Source organism: Lithobates pipiens, unplaced genomic scaffold (genome assembly GCF_037356315.1).
Source record: "Lithobates pipiens isolate NorthernLeopardFrog02 unplaced genomic scaffold, aLitPip1_a1.2 Scaffold_25, whole genome shotgun sequence".
In the NCBI taxonomy this organism is placed as follows: domain Eukaryota; kingdom Metazoa; phylum Chordata; class Amphibia; order Anura; family Ranidae; genus Lithobates; species Lithobates pipiens.
This window is the reverse complement of record NW_027507787.1, coordinates 239,317,867-239,342,315: the sequence shown is the minus strand read 5'-3', so window position 1 is coordinate 239,342,315 and position 24,449 is coordinate 239,317,867. Positions and strand designations below refer to the sequence as shown.

Genomic DNA, 24,449 nt, shown 5'->3' with positions numbered 1-24,449 from the left:
TCCCCCAATAATATTTTGGCTGAGCATGGATGGGTATGGCTGGGTATTAGCAGAATATGTATTGGCAGGGTAAGTATTGGCAGGGTATTGCAGAATATTGGCAGGATAAGTATTGGCAGGGTATTGCAGAGTATTGGCAGGGTATTGCAGATTATTGGCAGGGCATTGCAGGGTAAGTATTGCAGAGTCTTGGCAGGGTAAGTATTGCAGAGTAAGTATCGGCAGGGTATGTATTGCAGAGTATTGGCAGGGTATAGCAGAGTATTGGTGGAGTAATGCAGAGTATTGGCGGAGTATTGGTGGAGTAATGCAGAGTATTGGTGGAGTAATGCAGAGTATTGGTGGAGTAATGCAGAGTATTGGCGGAGTAATGCAGAGTATTGGCGGAGTAATGCGGAGTAATGCAGAGTATTGGTGGAGTAATGCAGAGTATTGGTGGAGTAATGCAGAGTATTGGTGGAGTAATGCAGAGTATGGGCGGAGTAATGCAGAGTATTGGCGGAGTAATGAAGAGTATTGACAGAGTAATGCACAGTATTGGCAGAGTAATTCAGAGTATTGGCAGAGTAATTCAGAGTATTGGCAGAGTAATTCAGAGTATTGGCGGAGGGGTAATGCAGAGTATTGGCGGGGTAATGCAGAGTATTGGCGGGGTAATGCAGAGTATTTGCGGGGTAATGCAGAGTATTGGTGGAGTAATGCAGAGTATTGGCGGGGTATTGCAGAGTATTGAGTAATGCAGAGTATTGGTGGAGTAATGCAGAGTATTGGCAGAGTAATGCAGAGTATTGGCGGAGTAATGCAGAGTATTGGCAGAGTAATTCAGAGTATTGGCAGAGTAATTCAGAGTATTGGCGGAGGGGTAATGCAGAGTATTGGCGGGGTAATGCAGAGTATTGGCGGGGTAATGCAGAGTATTTGCGGGGTAATGCAGAGTATTGGTGGAGTAATGCAGAGTATTGGCGGGGTATTGCAGAGTATTGAGTAATGCAGAGTATTGGTGGAGTAATGCAGAGTATTGGCAGAGTAATGCAGAGTATTGGCGGAGTAATGCAGAGTATTGGCGGAGTAATGCAGAGTATTGGCGGAGTAATTCAGAGTATTGGCAGAGTAATTCAGAGTATTGGCGGAGGGGTAATGCAGAGTATTGGCGGGGTAATGCAGAGTATTTGCGGGGTAATGCAGAGTATTGGTGGAGTAATGCAGAGTATTGGCAGAGTAATTCAGAGTATTGGCAGAGTAATTCAGAGTATTGGCGGAGGGGTAATGCAGAGTATTGGCGGGGTAATGCAGAGTATTTGCGGGGTAATGCAGAGTATTGGTGGAGTAATGCAGAGTATTGGCAGGGTAATGCAGAGTGCTAGTGACTAACCTGGTTTACTTCTCGCTCGGGAGAGAACTGGGTAGAGGGGAGGTAGGAGACAGTCCGTATGCCAGCGGGGTGTGTCTGCCGCTGGCTGCGCTGGAGGCCGCATGCGCACTACCCACTGACTCCGTGCGCGCCCACGTGTACGGCCGATGTCATGTGACCGGTTGCTAGACGCGGAGCGGCCCTAGCCTAGCAACCAGTCACTGACTCGGGCGGCAGAGGAGCGGCGGGCTACTCGGGCTGCTAATGGGAACGGCGTTCCCGTTGTGGAAATAGTACGGGAACGCCGTTCCCATGCGTTTCCGCAGGACTCGAGCCCTGATGTAAAGTAGTGAGTGTACAGCTTGTATAACAGTGTAAATTTCCCGTCCCCTCAAAATAACTCAACACACAGCCATTAATGTCTAAACCGCTGGCAACAAAAGTCAGTACACCCCCTAAGTGAAAATGTCCAAATTGGGCCCAATTAACAAAAGAGAGGGTATGACAGGGTCACGTAAATTTGTTGTGCCACATCTTAAAACATCACAACAAAGAAGAAGGGGTCCCCTGGGGGTGGACTTTTAAGGCACGTACAAATTATAATAGTATACAAATTATTTTATTACATAAAACCAACAAAAGGTAATTGAATATACAGTATACATTAAAAAGTACACCAACAGGTATATATACAACCAGTATTGATGCTATGTCGTATCATTCATTTGAACAGAAACACCCTATGCGTTTCGGAGCTTGGAAAAGCGTGTCCTTCTTCAGGGGTGTGTGGATACAATGTTTGACCGGTGTCTGCAGACCTTATTGGCAGGACGCCGGCTGGACGGACCTCTCATCCTCTCTTACAACTCCATATGGTGAAGTGTTATTCTGGGTAAAACAACTATAAAAGTCCCAGTTCATATGAAAAAAATCTTCTTCCCCCAATAGGGGACTGCAGACCTGTTTTCACACCACTCCTGCAGGATCTCTACAACACTTTATTGAATAGAGATAGACTGGGGCATATACCTCGAGCATTGGCGGAGTCAAATATACCCATATGGTCCTGTACAATTGTTTGTTCTTTTATCAAATGGTGCACAGCGGCTATTGTCATATATGTTAACAGTATTATTCTACAGAAACATTGTATCCCCACACCCCTGAAGAAGGACACGCTTTTCCAAGCTCCGAAACGCGTAGGGTGTTTCTGTTCAAATGAATGATACGACATAGCATCAATACTGGTTGTATATATACCTGTTGGTGTACTTTTTAATGTATACTGTATATTCAATTACCTTTTGTTGGTTTTATGTAATAAAATAATTTGTATACTATTATAATTTGTACGTGCCTTAAAAGTCCACCCCCAGGGGGCCCCCTCTTCTTTGTTGAAATTGGGCCCAATTAGCCATTTTCCCTCCCCCCCGGTGTCATGTGACTTCGTTAGTGTTACAAGGTCTCAGATGTGAGAATGGGGAGCAGGTGTGTTAAATTTGGTGTTATCGCTCTCACTCTCTCATACTGGTCACTGGAAGTTCAAAATGGCACCTCATGGCAAAGAACTCTCTGAGGATCTGAAAAAAAAAGAATTGTTGCTCTACATAAAGATGGCCTAGGCCCAGTGATGGCGAACCTTGGCACCCCAGATGTTTTGGAACTACATTTCCCATGATGCTCAAATACACTGCAGAGTGCATGAGCATCATGGGAAATGTAGTTCTAAAACATCTGGGGTGCCAAGGTTCGCCATCACTGGCCTAGGCTATAAGAAGATTGCCAAGACCCTGAAACTGAGCTGCAGCACGGTGGCCAAGACCATACAGCGGTATAACAGGACAGGTTCCCCTCAGGACAGGCCTCTCCATGGTCCACCAAAGAAGTTGAGTGCACACGCTCAGTCTCATATCCAGAGGTTGTCTTTGGGAAATAGACGTATGAGTGCTGCCAGCATTGCTGCAGAGGTTGTAGGGGTGGGGGGTCAGGCTGTCAGTGCTCAGACCATACGCCGCACACTGCATCAAATTGGTCTGCATGGCTGTCACCCCAGAAGGAAGCCTCTTCTAAAGATGATGCACAAGAAAGACCACAAACAGTTTGCTGAAGACAAGCAGACTAAGGACATGGATTACTGGAACCATGTCCTGTGGTCTGATGAGACCAAGATAAACTTATTTGGTGTCAGATGGTGACAAGCGTGTGTGGGGGCAACCAGGTGAGGAGGACAAAGACAAGTGTGTCTTGTCTACAGTCAGGCATGGTGGTGGGAGTGTCATGGTCTGGGGCTGCATGAGTGCTGCCGGCACTGGGGGGCTACAGTTCATTGAGGGGACCATGAATGCCAACATGTACTGTGACATACTGAAGCAGAGCATGATCCCCTCCCTTCAGAGACTGGACCGCAGGGCAGTATTCCAACATGATAACCACCCCAAACACACCTCCAACACCACCACTGCCTTGCTAAAGAAGCTGAGGGTAAAGGTGATGGACTGGCCAAGCATGTCTCCAGACCTAAACCCTATTGATCATCTGTGGGGGATCCTCAAATGGAAGGTGGAGGAGCGCAAGGTCTCCAACATCCACCAGCTCCGTGATGTCATCATGGGGGAGGGGGAAGAGGACTCCAGTGGTGACCTGTGAAGCTCTGGTGACCTCCATGTCCAAGAGGGTTAAGGCAGTGCTGGAAAATAATGGCGGCCACACAAAATATTTACCCTTTGGGCCCAATTTGGACATTTTCCCTTAGGGGTGTACTGACTTTTGTTGCCAGCGGTTTAGACATTAATGGCTGTGTGTTGAGTTATTTTGAGGGGACAGGAAATGTACACTGTTATACAAGCTGTACACTCACTACTTTACATTGTAGACAAGTGTCATTTCTTCAGTGTTGTCACATGAAAAGAGAGAAGGAAATATTTACAAAAAATGTGAGGGGTGTACTTACTTTTATGAGCTACTGTATCTGTGGCCCTACATTTCTGGGTAGGGGACATGGGTGATCGTCTGGCGGCCAGTGCCAGGACAAAGTCATCTAGTGCTCAGAGCAAAGATGCCAAACGCTCCCCCACGTATAAGAATTGTGTGTCAGCAAAAATGCCCCCCCCCCCACACACACACACTGACCCCCCAAATCAAAATTCTCCCTAAACAAAAAATGTACCCTCTTCCTATACAAATCCCCCCCTTTCCAGCTTAAATCTGCCCTCCTAGCACCCTTCAAATTTCCCCTCTGAGCATAAATCTTCTCCACCCTCCAAATCCCTACTTTCCAACTTAAATCCCCCCCAAATACCAATACCCTCCCCTGACACTAATCCTCACCCCAATTTTCGCTCCTAGCACAATCCCCCACCCATTGCTCTTCCTAACACAAATCCACTCTCCTAGTACAAATACCCCTCCAAATCACCCCTTCTAGCACAACCCTCCAAATCCCCAATGGTGCCTAGGGCAAACGCCTCTCCTGCCCAGCCCCTTTGCCCCGGCCCTGCCGCCGGCACTAATCGACCGGCTCTGAGCTTCACAGAACACGGCTCTGTAAATGTAAACAACACAGAGCAATGTTCAGTGACAGAGGATCTCTGCTAAGCAGGGAATAAAAAAACCACCAGATCACCCCCAGCTAAAGCAGCACACAGTACACACATAAACACATAGTTAGGCACACATTTAACCCCTTAATCGCCATAGATGTTAACCTCTTCCCATCCAGTGTCATTAGTACAGTGACAGTGTATAGTATCAGCACTGATCATTGTTTTAGTGTCAATGGTGATGTCGGTGGGAGTTAGCTAGCTCCTACAAAGTGTCAGTTAGAGTCAGATTTCCTGCCGTCCCGCTATAAGTCGATGATCACCACCATTACTAGTATAAAAAAAAATTAAAATAGTCCAATGAATCCAATAGTTTGTAGACGCTACAACTTTCATAGAAACCAATCAATATACACTTATTGAGACTTTTCAATCCATCATCGGAAAATGGAAAGAGTATGGCACAACGGCAAACCTACCAAGACATGGCCGTCCACCTAAACTGACCGGCAAGGAGAGCATTCATCAGAGAAGAGCCAAGAGGCCCATGGTAACTCTGGAGGAGCTGCAGAGATCCACAGCTCAGGGGGGAGAATCTGTCCACAGGACAACTATTAGTCGTCTCTCCTCAAATCTGCCCTTTATGGTTACATAGTTAGTAAGGTTGACTAAAGACACCAGTCCATCCAGTTCAACCTGATTGAGTGTCTACAATTGTCCCTATCCCTGTACATTGCACACTTACATTGGTCCCTACACCCTCAAGGAGCCCACAATCCAAGGTCCCCATTCATATACTAGGGCCTATTTGGGACATAAGCCAATTAACCTACCTGCATGTCTTTGGAGGTTGGGAGGAAACCCACACAGGCACAGGGAGAACATGCAAACTCCAGGCAGGTAGTGCCGTGGTTGGGATTCAAACCAGCGACCCTTTTTACTGCTAGGTGAGACTGCTAACCACTACACCACTGTGCCGCCCTGGTGACAAGAAGAAAGACATTGGAGAAAGAAAGTCATAAGAAGTCCTGTTTGTAGTTTGTGAGAAGCCATGTGGGGGAGGGGGCAGCAAACCTGTGGAAGAAGGTGATCTGGTCAGATGAGACCAAAATTCAACTTTTTGGCCTAAAAGCAAAACGCTATGTGTGGGGAAAACTAACACCGCCCATCCCCCTGAACACACCATCCCCACCGTGAGACATGGTGGTGGCAGCATCATGTGGTGGGGATGGTTTTCTTCAGCAGGGACAGGGAAGCTGGTCAGAGGTGATGGGAAGATGGATGGAGACAAATACAGGACAATCTTAGAAGAAAACCTGTTAGAGTCTACAAAAGACTTGAGACCGGGGCGGAGGTTCACCTTCCAGCAGGACAACGACCCGAAACATCCAGCCAGAGCTACAATGGAATGGTCTACATCAAAGCATATTCATGTGTTAGAATGGCCCAGTCACAGTCCAGACCTAAATCCCATCGAGAATCTGTGGGCAAGACTTGAAAATTGCTGCTCACAGACGCTCTCCATCCAATCTGACAGAGCTTGAGATATTTTACAAAGAAGAAGAATGGGCAGAAATGTCCTCTCTAGATGGGCAAAGCTGGTAGAGACACCCCCAAAAAGACTTGCAGCTGTAATTGCAGTGAAAGGCGGTTTTACGAAGTATTGACTCTGGTGGGCGCCATACAAATGCCCCTCCCCCCACACTTTTCACATATTTATTGGTAAACATTTTTGAAAACCATTTATCATTTTCCTTCCACTTCACAATTATGTGCCACTTTGTGTTGGTCCATCACATAAAATACCAATAAAATACATTTACGTTTTTGGTTGTAACATGACAAAATGTGGAAAATTGCAAGGGGTATGAATACTTTTTCAGGGCTCTGTATATAAGTACTTGTAATTGGAGGGCAGAGGAAAAAGTGGCAGAAAACACGTCCATCTGGTGTACACCTCAAGATTACAAATCTTCTGTCCTCAGGCCATGAGCACAGCCTGGACGTCATTCTGGACAATGACCTATTCAGTATCAGCTGCCATAAGGTCCTCCTTCCACCATCTCGGGAATATTAGAAGAACCGAACATCGGAGTCCGGCAGAAGAGCTGCCAAAATGTACCCAGGTCTCTGTTCCATCCACATTGGATTATTGGAACTCCCTCTGTGATGTACCTGAGATGGAACTACATGGTTTGCAGATGGTAAAGAACGCAGCAGACAGACTTGAGGTCCTGCCAACCAAACCACTGCCACCCGGTCCTTCTTTCACCATCTCTGGGATATTGGAGTCCGGCAGAGGATATGTCAAAATATTACCAGGTCTTTGTATCATCCACATAGGATTCCTCTGTGATGTACCTGAGATGGAACTACATGGTTTGCAGATGGTATAGAATGCAGCGGCTGGACTGCACACCCACCAACCAACCAAACCACTGCCATCAGGTCCTCCTTCCACCATCTTGGGATATTGGAGTCCAGCAGAGGATATGCCGAAATAATTCCAGGTCTTTGTGTCATCCAGATATGATTCCTGGAAAACCCTCTACTATGGTCTACTTGAGACAGAACTACATGGTTTTCAGATGGTAAAGAACGCAGCAGCCAGACTTGAGGTCCTGCCAACCAAACCACTGCCACACAGTCCTTCTTTCACCATCTAGGGGATATTGGAGTCCGACAGAGGATATGTCAAAATATTACCAGGTCTTTGTATCATCCAGATAGGATTCCTGGAACTCCCTCTGTGATGTACCTGAGATGGAACTACATGGTTTGCAGATGGTATAGAACGCAGCAGCCGGACTGCTCTCCCACCAACCAAACCACTGCCATCAGGTCCTCCATCCACCATCTCAGGGATATTGGAGTCCAGCAGAGGATATGCCGAAATAATTCCAGGTCTTTGTGTCATCCAGATAGGATTCCTGGAACTATCCCTATTATGGTCTACCTGAGAGGGAACTACATGGCTTTCAGATGGTAAAGAACACAGCAGCCAGGCTACTGGCCCACCAACCCCACCACTGCCATCAAGTTCTAATTTCACCATTTCGGGGATATTGGAGTCCAGCAGAGGATATGCCAAAATATTACCAGGTCTTTGTATCATCCAGATAGGATTCCTGGAACTATCCCTATTATGGTCTACCTGAGAGGGAACTACATGGCTTTCAGATGGTAAAGAACACAGCAGCCAGGCTACTGGCCCACCAACCCCACCACTGCCATCAAGTTCTAATTTCACCATCTCGGGGATATTGGAGTCCAGCAGAGGATATGCCAAAATATTACCAGGTCTTTGTACCATCCAGATAGGATTCCTGGAACACTCTCTACTATGGTCTACTTGAGACAGAACTACATGGTTTTCAGATGGTAAAGAACGCAGCAGCCAGACTTGAGGTCCTGCCAACCAAACCACTGCCACCCGGTCCTTCTTTCACCATCTCAGGGATATTGGAGACCGGCAGAGGATATGTCAAAATATTACCAGGTCTTTGTATCATCCAGATAGGATTCCTGGAACTCCCTCGGTGATGTACCTGAGATGGAACTACATGGTTTGCAGATGGTATAGAACGCAGCAGCCGGACTGCTCTCCCACCAACCAAACCACTGCCATCAGGTCCTCCATCCACCATCTCAGGGATATTGGAGTCCAGCAGAGGATATGCCGAAATAATTCCAGGTCTTTGTGTCATCCAGATAGGATTCCTGGAACTATCCCTATTATGGTCTTCCTGGCAGGGAACTACATGGTTTTCAGATGGTAAAGAACGCAGCAGCCAGACTTGAGGTCCCGCCAACCCCACCACTGCCACCCGGTCCTTCTTTCACCATCTCGGGGGTATTGGAGTGCAGCAGAGGATATGCCAAAATAATTCCAGGTCTTTGTGTCCTAGGATTCCTGGAACTATCCCTATTATGGTCTACCTGAGAGGGAACTACATGGTTTACAGATGGTAAAGAACGCAGCAGCCAGACTTGAGGCCCACCAACCCCACCACTGCCATCCGGTGCTTCTTTCACAATCTCGGGATATTGGAGTCCAGCAGAGTATATGTCAAAATAATTCCAGGTCTTTGTGACATCCAGATAGGATTCCTGGAACTCCCTCTGCTATGGTCTACCTGGGATGGAACTAGACTACAGAACACAGCAGCCTGGCTACTCACCCACCAACCCCACCACTAACACGCTATCTCAATTCTTCATCCCCTCAACTGGCCTCCAATCACATAGAGGCGATCATTTGACGTCAACCGGCTCACTTATAACGTCATAAATAACTTGGCTTCGTCCAATCTTACAGAACTTCTGAAAATATTCTTCATTGGCTGGACTGGAGTTGATGAAAAGCTCCACATTTGAGGATCCCCTCACATAGTATACAGGATCCAAACACCAACATTCTACCAAATTCTAGACGTTTAGGTTATGGTGATCAGGATCCGGTCAAACGATATGAAATAACAATGATGGTAATCAGAAGCTCTTTCGGGGTCATCGGCCCCCATAAACCACAGAACTGCAGTAGTGAGGAGATCGAAGACCGGAGACCACTGATAATAAATACAAAACACTCCAACTATACGGATTGAAGAGAGATAAAAAGAAATGTCCGGGATCATTCCGAAGGTGACAATAAAGACAAATAGAGTCAAACAGAGGAATTCCGGGATAACAAGGAACATTTCCAGCATTGGAACTTTGCCACTTCACATATAAAATTGTTTACATTTGAAAGGGCATTCCAAGTGTACATCCGATATGAGAAGAGAATCGGGGAATCCGCATCACATTACTGAGGAAATCCGGAGATATACATGTGACCTCTTCACCTAATTCACCATCACATTGCTCCTCTAACACAGACACAGTCCTGTGCTTGCCTTTATTCAACCCTTTGGGCACTATTCCTCCCACTGACACCAATAATAGGGCACTATTCCTCCCACTGACACCAATAATAGGGCACTATTCCTCCCACTGATACCAATGATGGGGCACTATTCCTCCCACTGATACCAATGATGGGGCACTATTCCTCCCACTGATACCAATGATGGGGCACTATTCCTCCCACTGATACCAATGATGGGGCACTATTCCTCCCACTGATACCAATGATGGGGCACTATTCCTCCCACTGACACCAATAATAGGGCACTATTCCTCCCACTCATACAAATGATGGGGCACTATTCCTCCCACTCATACCAATGATGGGACACTATTCCTCCCACTGACACCAATAATAGGGCACTATTCCTCCCACTGATACCAATGATGGGGCACTATTCCTCCCACTGACACCAATAATAGGGCACTATTCCTCCCACTGATACCAATGATGGGGCACTATTCCTCCCACTGACACCAATAATAGGGCACTATTCCTCCCACTGATACCAATGATGGGGCACTATTCCTCCCACTGATACCAATGATGGGGCACTATTCCTCCCACTGATACCAATGATGGGGCACTATTCCTCCCACTGACACCAATAATAGGGCACTATTCCTCCCACTCATACAAATGATGGGGCACTATTCCTCCCACTCATACCAATGATGGGACACTATTCCTTCCACTGGTGCCAATGATGGGGCACTATTCCTCCCACTGATACCAATGATGAGGCACTATTCCTCCCACTTATACCAATGATGGGGCACTATTCCTCCCACTGGTGCCAATGATGGGGCACTATTCCTCCAACTGACACCAATGATGGGGCACTATTCCTCCCACTGATACCAATGATGGGGCACTATTCCTCCCACTGATACCAATGATGAGGCACTATTCCTCCCACTTATACCAATGATGGGGCACTATTCCTCCCACTGGTGCCAATGATGGGGCACTATTCCTCCAACTGACACCAATGATGGGGCACTATTCCTCCCACTGATACCAATGATGGGGCACTACTCCTCCCACTGATACCAATGATGAGGCACTATTCCTCCCACTTATACCAATGATGGGGCACTATTCCTCCCACTGACACCAATGATGGGGCACTATTCTTCCCACTGATACCAATGATGGGGCACAATTCTTCCCACTGACAGTAATGATGGGGCACTATTCCTCCCACTGACACCAATGATGGGGCACTATTCCTCCCACTGACACCAATGATGGGGCACTATTCCTCCCACTGACACCAATGATGGGACACTATTTCTCCCACTGACACCAATGATGGGGCACTATTCCTCCCACTGACACCAATGATGGGACACTATTTCTCCCACTGACACCAATGATGGGGCACTATTCCTCCCACTGACACCAATGATGGGGCACTATTCCTCCCACTGACACCAATGATGGGACACTATTTCTCCCACTGACACCAATGATGGGGCACTATTCCTCTCACTGATACCAATGATGGGACACTATTCCTCCCACTGATACCAATGATGGGGCACTATTTCTCCTCCCACTGATACCAATGATGGGGCACTATTTCTCCTCCCACTGGCCACTAATCCTGAAACACTTTCTACTTATGCTATTCCTGGGGTATTTTTTTCTCCCAATGGCCACAGTACACCCCCCCCCCCCCCAAAGTCTGAAGAACAGTAAATTGGTGACCCCTCTGCACTTATCACCCAGGGCTTGTTTTCTGGTATTCTGAACCACAAAACCCTCATAGTTCAGATTATCAGCAGTTCTTATTATCAGTGACGGTTGAATGTCAGATTCAGAGACCTTCTTCTGATGAAGTCTGGAGTCTGATGAGCCCCGCCTAGAGGCGGAGTTATCTCACAGCCACACTGATTGGCTTCATAGAGTAATACCAATCTGAATATTGAATGTTTAACCACTTCATGTCTTTGCACCACTTTGAAGTGGTACAGGTATGGCACCAGGTGTGTTAGTACAGGTATGGTACAGGTATGCTAATCCAGGTATAGTACAGGTATGTTAGTATAGGTGTGGTACATATATGCTAGTACAGATATGTTAGTGCAGGTATGGCACAGGTATGTTAGTACAGGTGTGGTACAGGCACTTTAGAACAGGTATGACACAGGTATGTTAGTAAAGGTATGGTACAGGTATGTTAGTACAAGTATTGTACGGGCATGTTGGTACAGGTATGGCACCAGGTATGTTAGTACAGGTATGGTACAGGTATGTTAATATAGGTATAGTACAGGTATGTTAGTATAGGTATGGGACATGTACAGTTATGGTACGGGTATGTTAGTACAGGTGTGGTACATATACGTTAGTACAGGTATGCTAGTGCAGGTATGGCACAGTTATGTTAGTACAGGTATGGTACAGGTATGTTAATACAGGTATAGTACAGGTATGTTAGTATAGGTGTGGTACATATATGCTAGTACAGATATGTTAGTGCAGGTATGGCACAGGTATGTTAGTACAAGTATGGTATAGGTATGTTAGTACAAGTATTGTGCAGGTATGTTAGTACAGGTATGTTAGTATTGGTATGGGACAAGTACAGTTATGGTACAGATATGTTAGTACAGGTGTGGCACAGGTATGTCAGTACAAGTATGGTACAGGTATATTTGTATAGCTATGGTACAGGTACAGTTATGGTACAGGTGTGGTACAGGCACTTTAGAACAGGTATGACACAGGTATGTTAGTGAAGGTATTGTACAGGTATGTTAGTACAAGTATTGTACGGGCATGTTGGTACAGGTATGGCACCAGGTATGTTAGTACAGGTATGTTAATATAGGTATAGTACAGGTATGTTAGTACAGGTATGGTACAGGTACAGTTATGGTACGGGTATGTTAGTACAGGTGTGGTACATATACGTTAGTACAGGTATGTTAGTGCAGGTATGGCACAGTTATGCTAGTACAAGTATGGTACAGGTATGTTAATACAGGTATGGTACCGGTACAGGTACAGGTATGTTAGTACAAATATGGTACAGGTATGTTAGTATAGGTATGGGACAGGTACAGTTATGGTACAGGTATGTTAGTACATGTGGTATATGTATGTTAGTACAGGTATGTTAGTGCAGGTATGTTAGTACAGATATGGTAAAGGTACAGGTATGACAGTACAGGTATGGTACAAGTATGTTAATACAGGTATGGTAAAGGTACAGGTATGTTAGTACATGTATGTTAGTACAGGTATGTTAGGTATGTACAGGTTGGCTTTGAATAAAGTTTAATTTCTATTACTTTGTTCCTAAAACATTTTCTGAAATCACATGTATCGATCGTCTGCATTTTATCACATAATTGGTGTGATTGGAATTCGTTTCTTGAAGACGGACGTTGGGAACGTGATCTATAGAAGGTTTTCCTGATATTTCTGGTCTCGGCTCGTCTGTCGGCATCAGGCGGACTTACAGAGGTGTCTGTAGAATTGATTTCCTTCACTATTCCTAGAGATCAGTTCTCGGGGGGGGGGGACGCCTCGCACCGGCCTTTGTGAATGACCCCCAATCCTCGCTCCGCTGACCTCCGTGTGCCTCCGCTGGGGATTGGCTGGGACAGAACATGTGACTTTGTTGGATTTTTGTTGGTAACACTCTCCATCTGCCTTCAACATGTTCCTCCGACATTAACTAATGTCTCCTATTAGTAATAGAAGAGAGACGATCCGGGGAAAGACTTTTTCGGAGTTCAAACATTCTGCATCACCTCCGCACAGCCGTCTAATGTTCAGCCAAAGCGCTGGGGAGCTCCATAGGGGAACCAGTGACTGGGGGGGAGGGGTGAAGACACCACCGAGGGGGGGGGTAAAAACAGCAATATTCCGAATGAAGCGGCGGTTCAATAGTGTTTTTTTTTTCTGAAAGGTGTTATTTTGTTATCATGTAACACTTCTTGCTATTTTTAATGGTTGCACATTTTTGTGAGCGGTGACGTCGCCCAGAAGGCTCCCATTTTCATTTCCCTTTCCTCTCCCCTGCAGCAGCCGCTCTCTGGCAGGGGAGAGCCAGAGCTGCAAGATCAGACCGGGGCGGAATACAAATAGGTGAGTGCACAGACCTTTTTTTTTTATACAACCGTGTGTAGTTGGTGAAAGCAGGGATCCGTCACCCGGAGATAATTCCGAAAATCATCCGGATTATTCTCCTGGAGCTCCCGCAGCAAAGGCATATGACAGAATTGGTCACCATTAATAAAGCAACCAATTCTTCGTCCAAGGACTCCTCCCCTTCCTGTTCCTGGACTGGACTTGGGTCAAAGCAATAACTCCAAGGCCAATGATAAATAACACAACGTTATCTCCTCCGATTCCGTAACGTGGCTGGTCGAAGAACGGCCGTCCAGAAACGAACTGAAAAGCGCAAAATGAAAAAATAAAAAAACGCAAAATGAAAAGCGCAAATCAACACTCACCAAACTTCTAATAACTCGAAATTAGCAGAAGGAGCCCAAAGGGCGGCGCTAAAGAGCTGAAAAACCACGTAAGTACGTCACTACGTTCGTGTTTGTTGGCCGGCAATTCCTTGCCGTTTGTGTGCAAGGCAAAATCCAGGCACGCGCCTTCGGGCAAAAGTCTGAGGTTTTGTCTGTGGAAAAAAATCCGATCGTGTCTGCCAGGCTTAAGTACTTGGCACGGTAGTTATTGGCAACAATAAATGTATCACATCCGAAAACCTAAAGACAAAACCCCAAACCCGGTATTATTCAGACTGGGATAACACCTTGTGTATATCTGTTATATGTTTACTATTACATACCAAAACATAAGAAAGAATAAAAAAAAACATGTTCACCTCTGAGAACTCCAACACTGAAAAATCCTACTTAGTTCTCTTTGCTTAGGAGGGGGCTGGACCATAAATAACTCTGCTGCACTGTGCTGGCAGATCTCATTATCAGCTATAAACAAAATTTGACCCCCCCTCTCTCTGTCCTAACAAAGGGTTGACAGTGAACTCCGGGTCTGCATATTTATACATAGTCACATAGATCCAGCTTGGACCAACTATGTATATACCATACTTGTGGGATCCCTGCAGAAGCTGGAAATCACTGAAGTAGACACCGCTAACACTAATACACTGCTACTACACTGCAACTACACCAATAATACACCGCTACTGCATTGCAAATACACCACTAATACACCGCTACTACACTGAAACTACACAACTAATACACCGCTACTACACTGAAACTACACCACTAATACACCGCTACTACTCTGCAACTACACCACTAATACACCGCTCCTACACTGCAACTACACCACTAATACACCGCTACTGCACTGCAACTACACAACTAATACACCATTACTACACTGCAACTACAAAACTAACACACCACTACTACACTGCAACTACACCACTACTATACTGCTACTACATTGCAGCTATACCACTAATACACTGCTACTACACTGCAACTACACCACTAATACACCGCTACTACCCTGCAACTACACAACTAATACACCGCTACTACACAACTAATACACCGCTACTACACTGCAATTACATCACTAATACACTGCAACTACACCACTAGTACACCACTACTACACTGCAACTACACCACTAATACACCACTACTGCACTGCAACTACACCACTAATACTCCGCTACTGCACTGCAACTACACCGCTACTGCACTGCAACTACACCACTAATACACCGCTACTACACTGCAACTACACCACTAATACACCGCTACTATACGGCAACGCCACCACTAATACACTGCTACTACACTGAAACGACACCACTAATACACCGCTACTACACTAGGGTAATTCATGGTTATGGTGTTCCATGTATGGTCCCTTCTCTCCCACAATTCCCTTTTACTGCTACTACACTGCAAGTACACCAATAATACACCGCTAATGCACTGCAACTACTCCACTAATACACCACTACTACACTGCAACTACACCACTAATACACCGCTACTGCACTGCAACTACTCCACTAATACACCACTACTACACTGCAACTACACCACTAATACACCGCTACTGCACTGCAACTACACCACTAATACACCGCTACTACACCACTAATACACCACTACTGCACTGCAACTACACCAATTAATACACCGCTACTACACTGCAACGACAACACTAATACACCGCTACTACACTGCAACTACACCACTAATACACCGCTACTACACTGAAACTACACAACTAATACACCGCTACTACACTGAAACTACACCACTAATACACCGCTACTACTCTGCAACTACACCACTAATACACTGCTACTACACTGCAACTACACCTCTAATACACCGCTCCTACACTGCAACTACACCACTAATACACCACTAATACACCGCTACTGCACTGCAACTACACAACTAATACACCGTTACTACACTGCAACTACAAAACTAATACACCACTACTACACTGCCACTACACCACTAATATACTGCTACTACATTGCAGCTATACCACTAATAGACTGCTACTACACTGCAACTACACCACTTATACACCGCTACTACCCTGCAACTACACAACTAATACACCGCTACTACACAACTAATACACCGCTACTACACTGCAATTACACCACTAGTACACCACTACTACACTGCAACTACACCACTAATACACCACTACTGCACTGCAACTACACCACTAATACTCCGCTACTGCACTGCAACTACACCGCTACTGCACTGCAACTACACCACTAATACACCGCTACTACACTGCAACTACACCACTAATACACCGCTACTATACGGCAACGCCACCACTAATACACCGCTACTACACTGAAACGACACCACTATTACACCGCTACTACACTGAAACGACACCACTAATACACCGCTACTACACTGCAACTACACCACTAATATACTGCTACTACACCCCTAATACACCGCTACTACAATGCAATTACACCACTAATACACCGCTACTACACTGCAACTACACCACTAATATACCGCTACTAGACTGCAACTACACCACTAATACACCACTACTACACTGCAACTACACCACTAATACACCGCTACTACAGGTAGGGGAGAGCGGATTTGTGTTGAAAGGGGGAATTTTTTTGGGGGGGGCAGCAGGGGATATTTGAGGGGATTTGTGTTGGGGGGGGTGAAGGAAGAAGATTCCGCTAGGAGGGGAATTTTGGGGGGTTTGTGATAGAAAAGATAACATGGTGGGGGAAGAGGAATTTGTACTAGGAGGAGATTTTTTCTGGGGGGGAGGGGAGATTTGTGCTAGCAGGGATAATTGGGGATGTTTGTGCTAGGAGGGGAAATTTGGGGGGGGGGAGTTGTGCTAGGATGGGGGAGAATTTGTGCTGGGAGGGAGGGATTTGGAGTGGGGGGGACATGATTTGTGATCAGAGGGGAGCAATGCTAACTACAATGATTTCCAAGCTTCTAGAGCAGCCTTTCTCAATCTTTTTACCCCAGGGGAACCCTTAAAATAATGTTCAGGTCTTGGAGAACCCATTCATTGGGGGTCAGTGGGAACAATGCCCCTTACTTTGGTGTTCCGTGATGAAGAATGCCCTTTTTTACAATGGCGGTAAGAATGGCCCCCTTACCAAGAGTTATAAAGATCATTGGTGTCATACCATTGGCTCCTCCAAGTGGCATTGGCACAGATCTATGAAGGCCCCATCACACAGGAGGGAAATCAGCCACAGCTCAAGGAACCCCTAGCCACCTGTGAAGGAACCCTAGGGTTCCACCGAACCCTGGTTGAGAATGGCTGGTCTAGAGGGATCCCACAGGTGTGGTATAAACATGGTTGGTCCAAGCTGGACCAATGGCGATGTCACAACCCATTGACATTCCTACTTCTGATCTCCGCACATGATGATGGCGTCTAATAAATCCCTTTCAACAGAGCACAGCGATGTCGTTTTTTGGGGGTCCTTTTTGTAAAATGAACTTTTAGGTCCTGAGGATATTCCTATCAGTACAGAAAGCTATAATAATAATAATAATATCCTATTATTAGGTAAATCATAGAAGAAGAGCGCTGACAAGGGTCTGACAATAATTTTCATTATCTCCGTAAAGAGCTCCATATTTCCCAGAGATCAAGTCACGTCTATTAAATACAGAGAGACATATGATGGAATCATCATTAGAGTTATTGTAACCTTACCGGCAGCGGGTTAAAGTTTTGATCCACCAGATGGTTGTATCCATGATCAAAGAACGAATGTCGGATCACAACATCAATTCCTTGATTGGCTGACATTCCTAACGTATTCAGCCACCTAAATGAGATAAAATGAATTTGGTTTTAGTCATTGGTGCTTCGTGTCTGAACATAAGTCGGGTCATTGCAGAAAATAACAGAGAAAACCCGACCAACAATGTCTACACTTCTGTCATCCAGATAATCAGTTCTACAACATGACAACCTGTGTGAACCATCACCACCTGTGCCACCTTCACCACCCCCAACACCTCCACCATCTCCACTACCTCCTCCATCTCCACCACCTTCACCCTCTACACCATCTCCACTACTTCCACTACTTCCACCACCTCCACCACTTTCACCATCAACATCACCATCTCCGCCACCTCCACAATTCCCAACATCTCCGCCATCCCCAACACCTCCACCATCTCCAATACCTCCTCCATCTCCAATACCTCCTCCATCTCCAATACCTCCTCCATCTCCACCACCTTCACCCTCTCCACCATCTCCACTACTTCCACTACTTCCACCACTTTCACCATCAACATCCCCATCTCCGCCACCTCCACAATACCCAACATCTCCGCCATCTCCAACACCTCCTCCATCTCCACCACCTTCACCCTCTCCACCATCTCCACTACTTCCACTACTTCCACCACCTCCACCACTTTCACCATCAACATCAGCATCTCCGCCACCTCCACAATTCCCAACACCTCCACCATCTCCAATACCTCCTCCATCTCCACCACCTTCACCCTCTCCACCATCTCCACCATCTCCACTACTTCCACTACTTCCACCACCTCCACCACTTTCACCATCAACATCACCATCTCCGCCACCTCCACAATTCCCAACATCTCCGCCATCTCCAACACCTCTTCCATCTCCAATACCTCCTCCATCTCCACCACCTTCACCCTCTCCACCATCTCCACCATCTCCACTACTTCCACTACTTCCACCACTTTCACCATCAACATCACCATCTCCGCCACCTCCACAATACCCAACATCTCCGCCATCTCCAACACCTCCTCCATCTCCACCACCTTCACCCTCTCCACCATCTCCACCATCTCCACTACTTCCACCACCTCCACCACTTTCACCATCAACATCACCATCTCCGCCACCTCCACAATTCCCAACATCTCCGCCATCTCCAACACCTCCTCCATCTCCAATACCTCCTCCATCTCCACCACCTTCACCCTCTCCACCATCTCCACCATCTCCACTACTTCCACTACTTCCACCACTTTCACCATCAACATCCCCATCTCCGCCACCTCCACAATACCCAACATCTCCGCCATCTCCAACACCTCCTCCATCTCCACCACCTTCACCCTCTCCACCATCTCCACCATCTCCACTACTTCCACTACTTCCACCACCTCCACCACTTTCACCATCAACATCAGCATCTCCGCCACCTCCACAATTCCCAACACCTCCACCATCTCCAATACCTCCTCCATCTCCACCACCTTCACCCTCTCCACCATCTCCAATACCTCCTCCATCTCCACCACCTTCACCCTCTCCACCATCTCCAATACCTCCTCCATTTCCACCACCTTCACCCTCTCCACCATCTCCAATACCTCCTCCATTTCCACCACCTTCACCCTCTCCACCATCTCCACTACTTCCACCACCTCCACCACTTTCACCATCAACATCACCATCTCCGCCACCTCCACAATTCCCAACATCTCCGCCATCCCCAACACCTCCACCATCTCCAATACCTCCTCCATCTCCACCACCTTCACCCTCTCCACCATCTCCAATACCTCCTCCATTTCCACCACCTTCACCCTCTCCACCATCTCCACTACTTCCACCACCTCCACCACTTTCACCATCAACATCACCATCTCCGCCACCTCCACAATTCCCAACATCTCCACCATCTCCACCACCTCCACCACCCCCACCACCATCTACACCACTTCCACCATCTCAGCCATCTTCACCACCTCTGCCTTCTCCACCACTTTCACCATTTTAACCATCTCTGCCACTTGACTGAACGACCGTAACATACAGGGATATACAATGTAATACTGACATATAATCACACACATAGGTTGGACTTGATGGACTTGTGTCTTTTTTCGACCTCACCTACTATGTAACTATGTAATACTGACATATAATCACACAACATACATGATATACAATGTAATACTGACATATAATCACACAACATACCTGATATACTGTACAATGTAATACTGACATATAATCACACAACATACATGATATACAATGTAATACTGACATATAATCACACACAGAGGTTGGACTTGAAGGACTTGTGTCTTTTTTCAACCTCACCTACTATGTAACTATGTAACTTCCACCATCTCCATCACTTCCTCCATCTCTGCCATCTCCATCACCTCCGCAATCTCCACTACCTCTGCCACCTCCGCCATCTCTGAAACTTCCATCAACTCCACCACCTCTGCCACCTCCACCGTGTCCACCATGTCCACCACCTCCGCAATCTCCACTACCTCTGCCACCTCCGCCATCTCTGAAACTTCCATCACCTCCACCACCTCCACCACCTCTGCCACCTCCACCGTGTCCACCATGTCCACCATGTCCACCACCTCCGCAATCTCCACTACCTCTGCCACCGCCGCCATCTCTGAAACTTCCATCACATCCACCACCTCCGCCACCTCTGCCACCTCCACCGTGTCCACCATGTCCACCACCTCTGCAATCTCCACTACCTCTGCCACCTCCGCCATCTCTGAAACTTCCATCACCTCTGCCACCTCCCCCGTGTCCACCATGTCCACCATGTCCACCACCTCCGCAATCTCCACCACCTCCTCTACTGCTAGACTGAATACACTTAAAGTGTATGAGGGCTGTAAAGAAGCTAATGAAAAAGTGGCCATAACATTTTTATTAAGTTACGTAGGTGGTTCAAATGTCACCTGTTGGTAGAGTAAATCTTCCTCTATAGCAGGGATATGCAATTAGCGGACCTCCAGCTGTTGCAAAACTACAAGTCCCCATCATGCCTCTGGGTGTCATGCTTGTGGCTGTCGGAGTCTTGCTATGCCTCATGGGACTTGTAGTTCTGCAACAGCTGGAGGTCCGCTAATTGCATATCCCTGCTCTATAGCAACTCTTCTTCTTCTGTTCCATTGCAGGTAAATAATTTCCATGAGGAGCAACGTGCCGTCATTGAGTTCTTGATGAAGGAGGGGGTGTAGGCTGTCCAACACTCACAGAAAAGTACAGAACGTTTTACGGAGATGACACCATTGACAAGAGTCACCAATGACAAGACATTGCTCTTATCAATGGTGTCATCTCCATGAACATTCTGTAGCCTTCTTTGGTTGTCGGACGGCCTGCACTCCTCCTTTGTCAAGAACTCAATGGTAGCACATTGCTTCTCATTGGAATCCATTATTTACCTGCAATGAAGAAGAGGAGTTTCTATAGAGGAAGAGTTACTCTACCAACATGTGACATTTGAACCACCTATGTACGTTCATAAAAAAGGTTATGCCCACTTTTGCATTCATTTTTCATATAGCCTTCTTAATTTAGAAACGATTGTATGGTGATTACAGACTGAAATGTAAAAAAGTTGCTCCCCAAGGGAAAAGGAGGAGTGAGACTATTACTTATCTATGCCATCACAGATCACTGGGGTGATAGGGCAGGAAGTACATGTGACTGAACAGTTCAATAGGCCCCATATTGTTCAATGGAGTCCCTACTCCAGCAGACCTGGCTGGAAACAACCCTATTCATCCTCAGCAGTACATGTATGCATGAGGACACTTGAGCTGAGGGGTGTAACCATAACTCATCTATGCCAACACAGAGCACTGGGGTGAAAGGGTGGAAGTATATATAACTGAATCGTTCATTAGGCACCAGATTGCTCCCCCTAATCCAACAGACCTAACCAGGGCCGTCTTTAATATTGACTGGACCCTGGGCACAACTTTTCTTGGGGGCCCCCCCCGTCCCATGCAGTTTTGCTCTCCACCTGCTCTGAGACATACAATAAATAGCAGCTAGACTCAAAATCAGTTCACTGAATCAGATCAGGCAGCTATTGCGATTGATTGCCAGAGGTTACAGTGTATGATTACCGCTCACTGACTGGTTGCTAGAGGTTTCAGCACACATTACTGCTCACTGATTAGTTACTAGAGGTTACAGTACATGATTTCTGCTTGTTGATTGGTTGCTAGAGATTACTGTGGATATGACCTCAGGGGGGCATGATATACCTATCAATGCCGCCGGGCAGCCCTATTTACATATGAATGGCGCTGCTATTTCCTTATGAATGCCGGTAATTCACATGTAAACACAGGGTCTGCGGGTGAGTCATCTGTACACAACAATAGGGCAGAGCTGGGCAGCATTAGTAGCAGCACTTCACACTGAGATATCGGGACACAGCACAGGACTAAAACCGCAAGGGACTAGGGAATTTAAACCAGGATAGTTGGCAAATATGAGGCAGCTGCTTTGGGCCCCACAACAATGACAGCTGCCCCTTTTGACCTGCCTTAAAAAACGGCCCTGGACCTAAGCACAAACAACCCCCGGACTTCCTCAGCACTACAAATCTGCATTTGGACACCTGTGCTGAGAGTTGTATCCATGAATCAACTATTGCCAGCACAGAGCACTGGAGTGGGAGGGCAGGAGGCATATATGACTGAACAGTCCGACTGGCACAGATTGTCCAATGCACCCTCTAATCCTACAGATCTGGCCAGGAACAACCCCAGTCTTTTTCTAGCAGCGCATGTCTACATGAGGAAACTTGTGCTGAGGGGTGTGATCATTACTCAGCTATGCCAGCACAGAGCACCGGAGTGGGAGGACAGGAATTATGTTTTCACTTGTCAAAAAGTATTTTAAGGCATTTCCAAGTCACATGTGATGGTGTCGAACTATAAGGAGCAAAAAATTATGAGCGACTTCAACTGGACTTTAAAGAATAAACCTCATTGAATGAGATGTGTGTGAGGTTGGTTGTCAGTCAGAATATTATTATTATTATTATTATACATGATTTATATAGCGCCAACAGTTTACGCAGGGTAGGGGCTGATCAGACAGACTGGGGGCAGGGAGTTCCAGAGGATGGGAGAGGCTCTGGAGAAGTCCTGAAGGTGGACAGGTCAGGTTAGGGGCTGATCGGATATACTGGGGCAGGGAGTTCCAGAGGATGGGAGAAGCTCTGGGGAAGTCTTGAAGGCGAGCATGGGAGGAGGTAACAAGGGAGCTAGAGAGGAGGAGGTCCTGGGAGGAGCGGAGGGGACGATTTGGACGATATCTGCAGATGAGGTTGGTGATGTAGATGAGGGCGATGTTGTGGATGGCTTTGTGTGTTATGGTTAGCATCTTAGATAATTTTAGATAATAATAATAATAATAATAATAATAGAATAATGTACTATGGACACTCACCAGGCCGGATTTACTAACGCATATGTGTGTATGATTGCTCATTGATGCCACGCCAACAAGCAAATTGTATGTTCGTGCTTATATTGTAGTACATAGCCTTTATGCCCCTCAGGGTGGTTTGCTGGGTGTGTTCATAATCTGACATGATCCGTTTTGCCCCCCCCCCCCCATAATTGTGAGCTGCATGAGCCTCCACGGCAACCTCCAGGACGGGGTTAACTCAACCTGTAAACTGACACCAAAGACCCAGAATGAAGGCTCCTAATGGCGGCTAATGGCGGCCTCTTCAAATGACCTCCCGTGGAATCAATTTAGAGGCGAGGGCGAGCTTAGCGAGGTGTTATGTATAATTTTCTACTAATAAACGCTCATAAGTCTTGTGATCAGTGGAGGAATCTAAACACACATAATTGCCTCCCCCCCTGGGGGGCTTCTACCAAGTAGCCCCTATGAAGTGCGTTTAATGGCCGCGCTCTAATCCTTTTCTCAGTTTGTAGCTTTACAGTGTCAGCAAAGCCAAAATTTCAGACTTTATGGCTTAGTTAAGGGCAAATTGGACAAATCTGGCAACCAAGTGCAAGTTACCGGCCCTGAGAGTGTGCAGAGTGTAAAGGAAGGGACCCGTCCTGGTACCGTCTGATTTGGGTCTTTGTATTTTATGTATGCGGTCTCATTAATAAATGCTGAGCCTAATGATATAAACGGGGGAACTAGGAAAGCCATAAACAGCTGCAATGCTATAAAATGCTCCAGATGCCGAAAATTATTTATAGGGTATATTTATAGAAAGGCACGCATGTGGCGTCAGCATTTCTACGTTTAATGATTCGATGGTTTGCTGAAGAGCTGACAAACTCAAAGGGTCTGATTAGCGAGGGCTGACACCGAGTAAATT

General features: G+C 46.5%; 1 protein-coding gene across 1 annotated transcript in view; it reads right to left on the bottom strand.

The window, feature by feature from the left end:
• HPSE2 (heparanase 2 (inactive)) overlaps positions 1-24,449 on the bottom strand; it is a 417,517-nt gene that overhangs the window by 107,289 nt on the left and 285,779 nt on the right. The window contains exon 7 of the mRNA XM_077453819.1: positions 18,020-18,134. Coding sequence (XP_077309945.1) covers positions 18,020-18,134 — 115 coding nt within the window. The remainder of the gene's footprint in view (positions 1-18,019; positions 18,135-24,449) is intronic.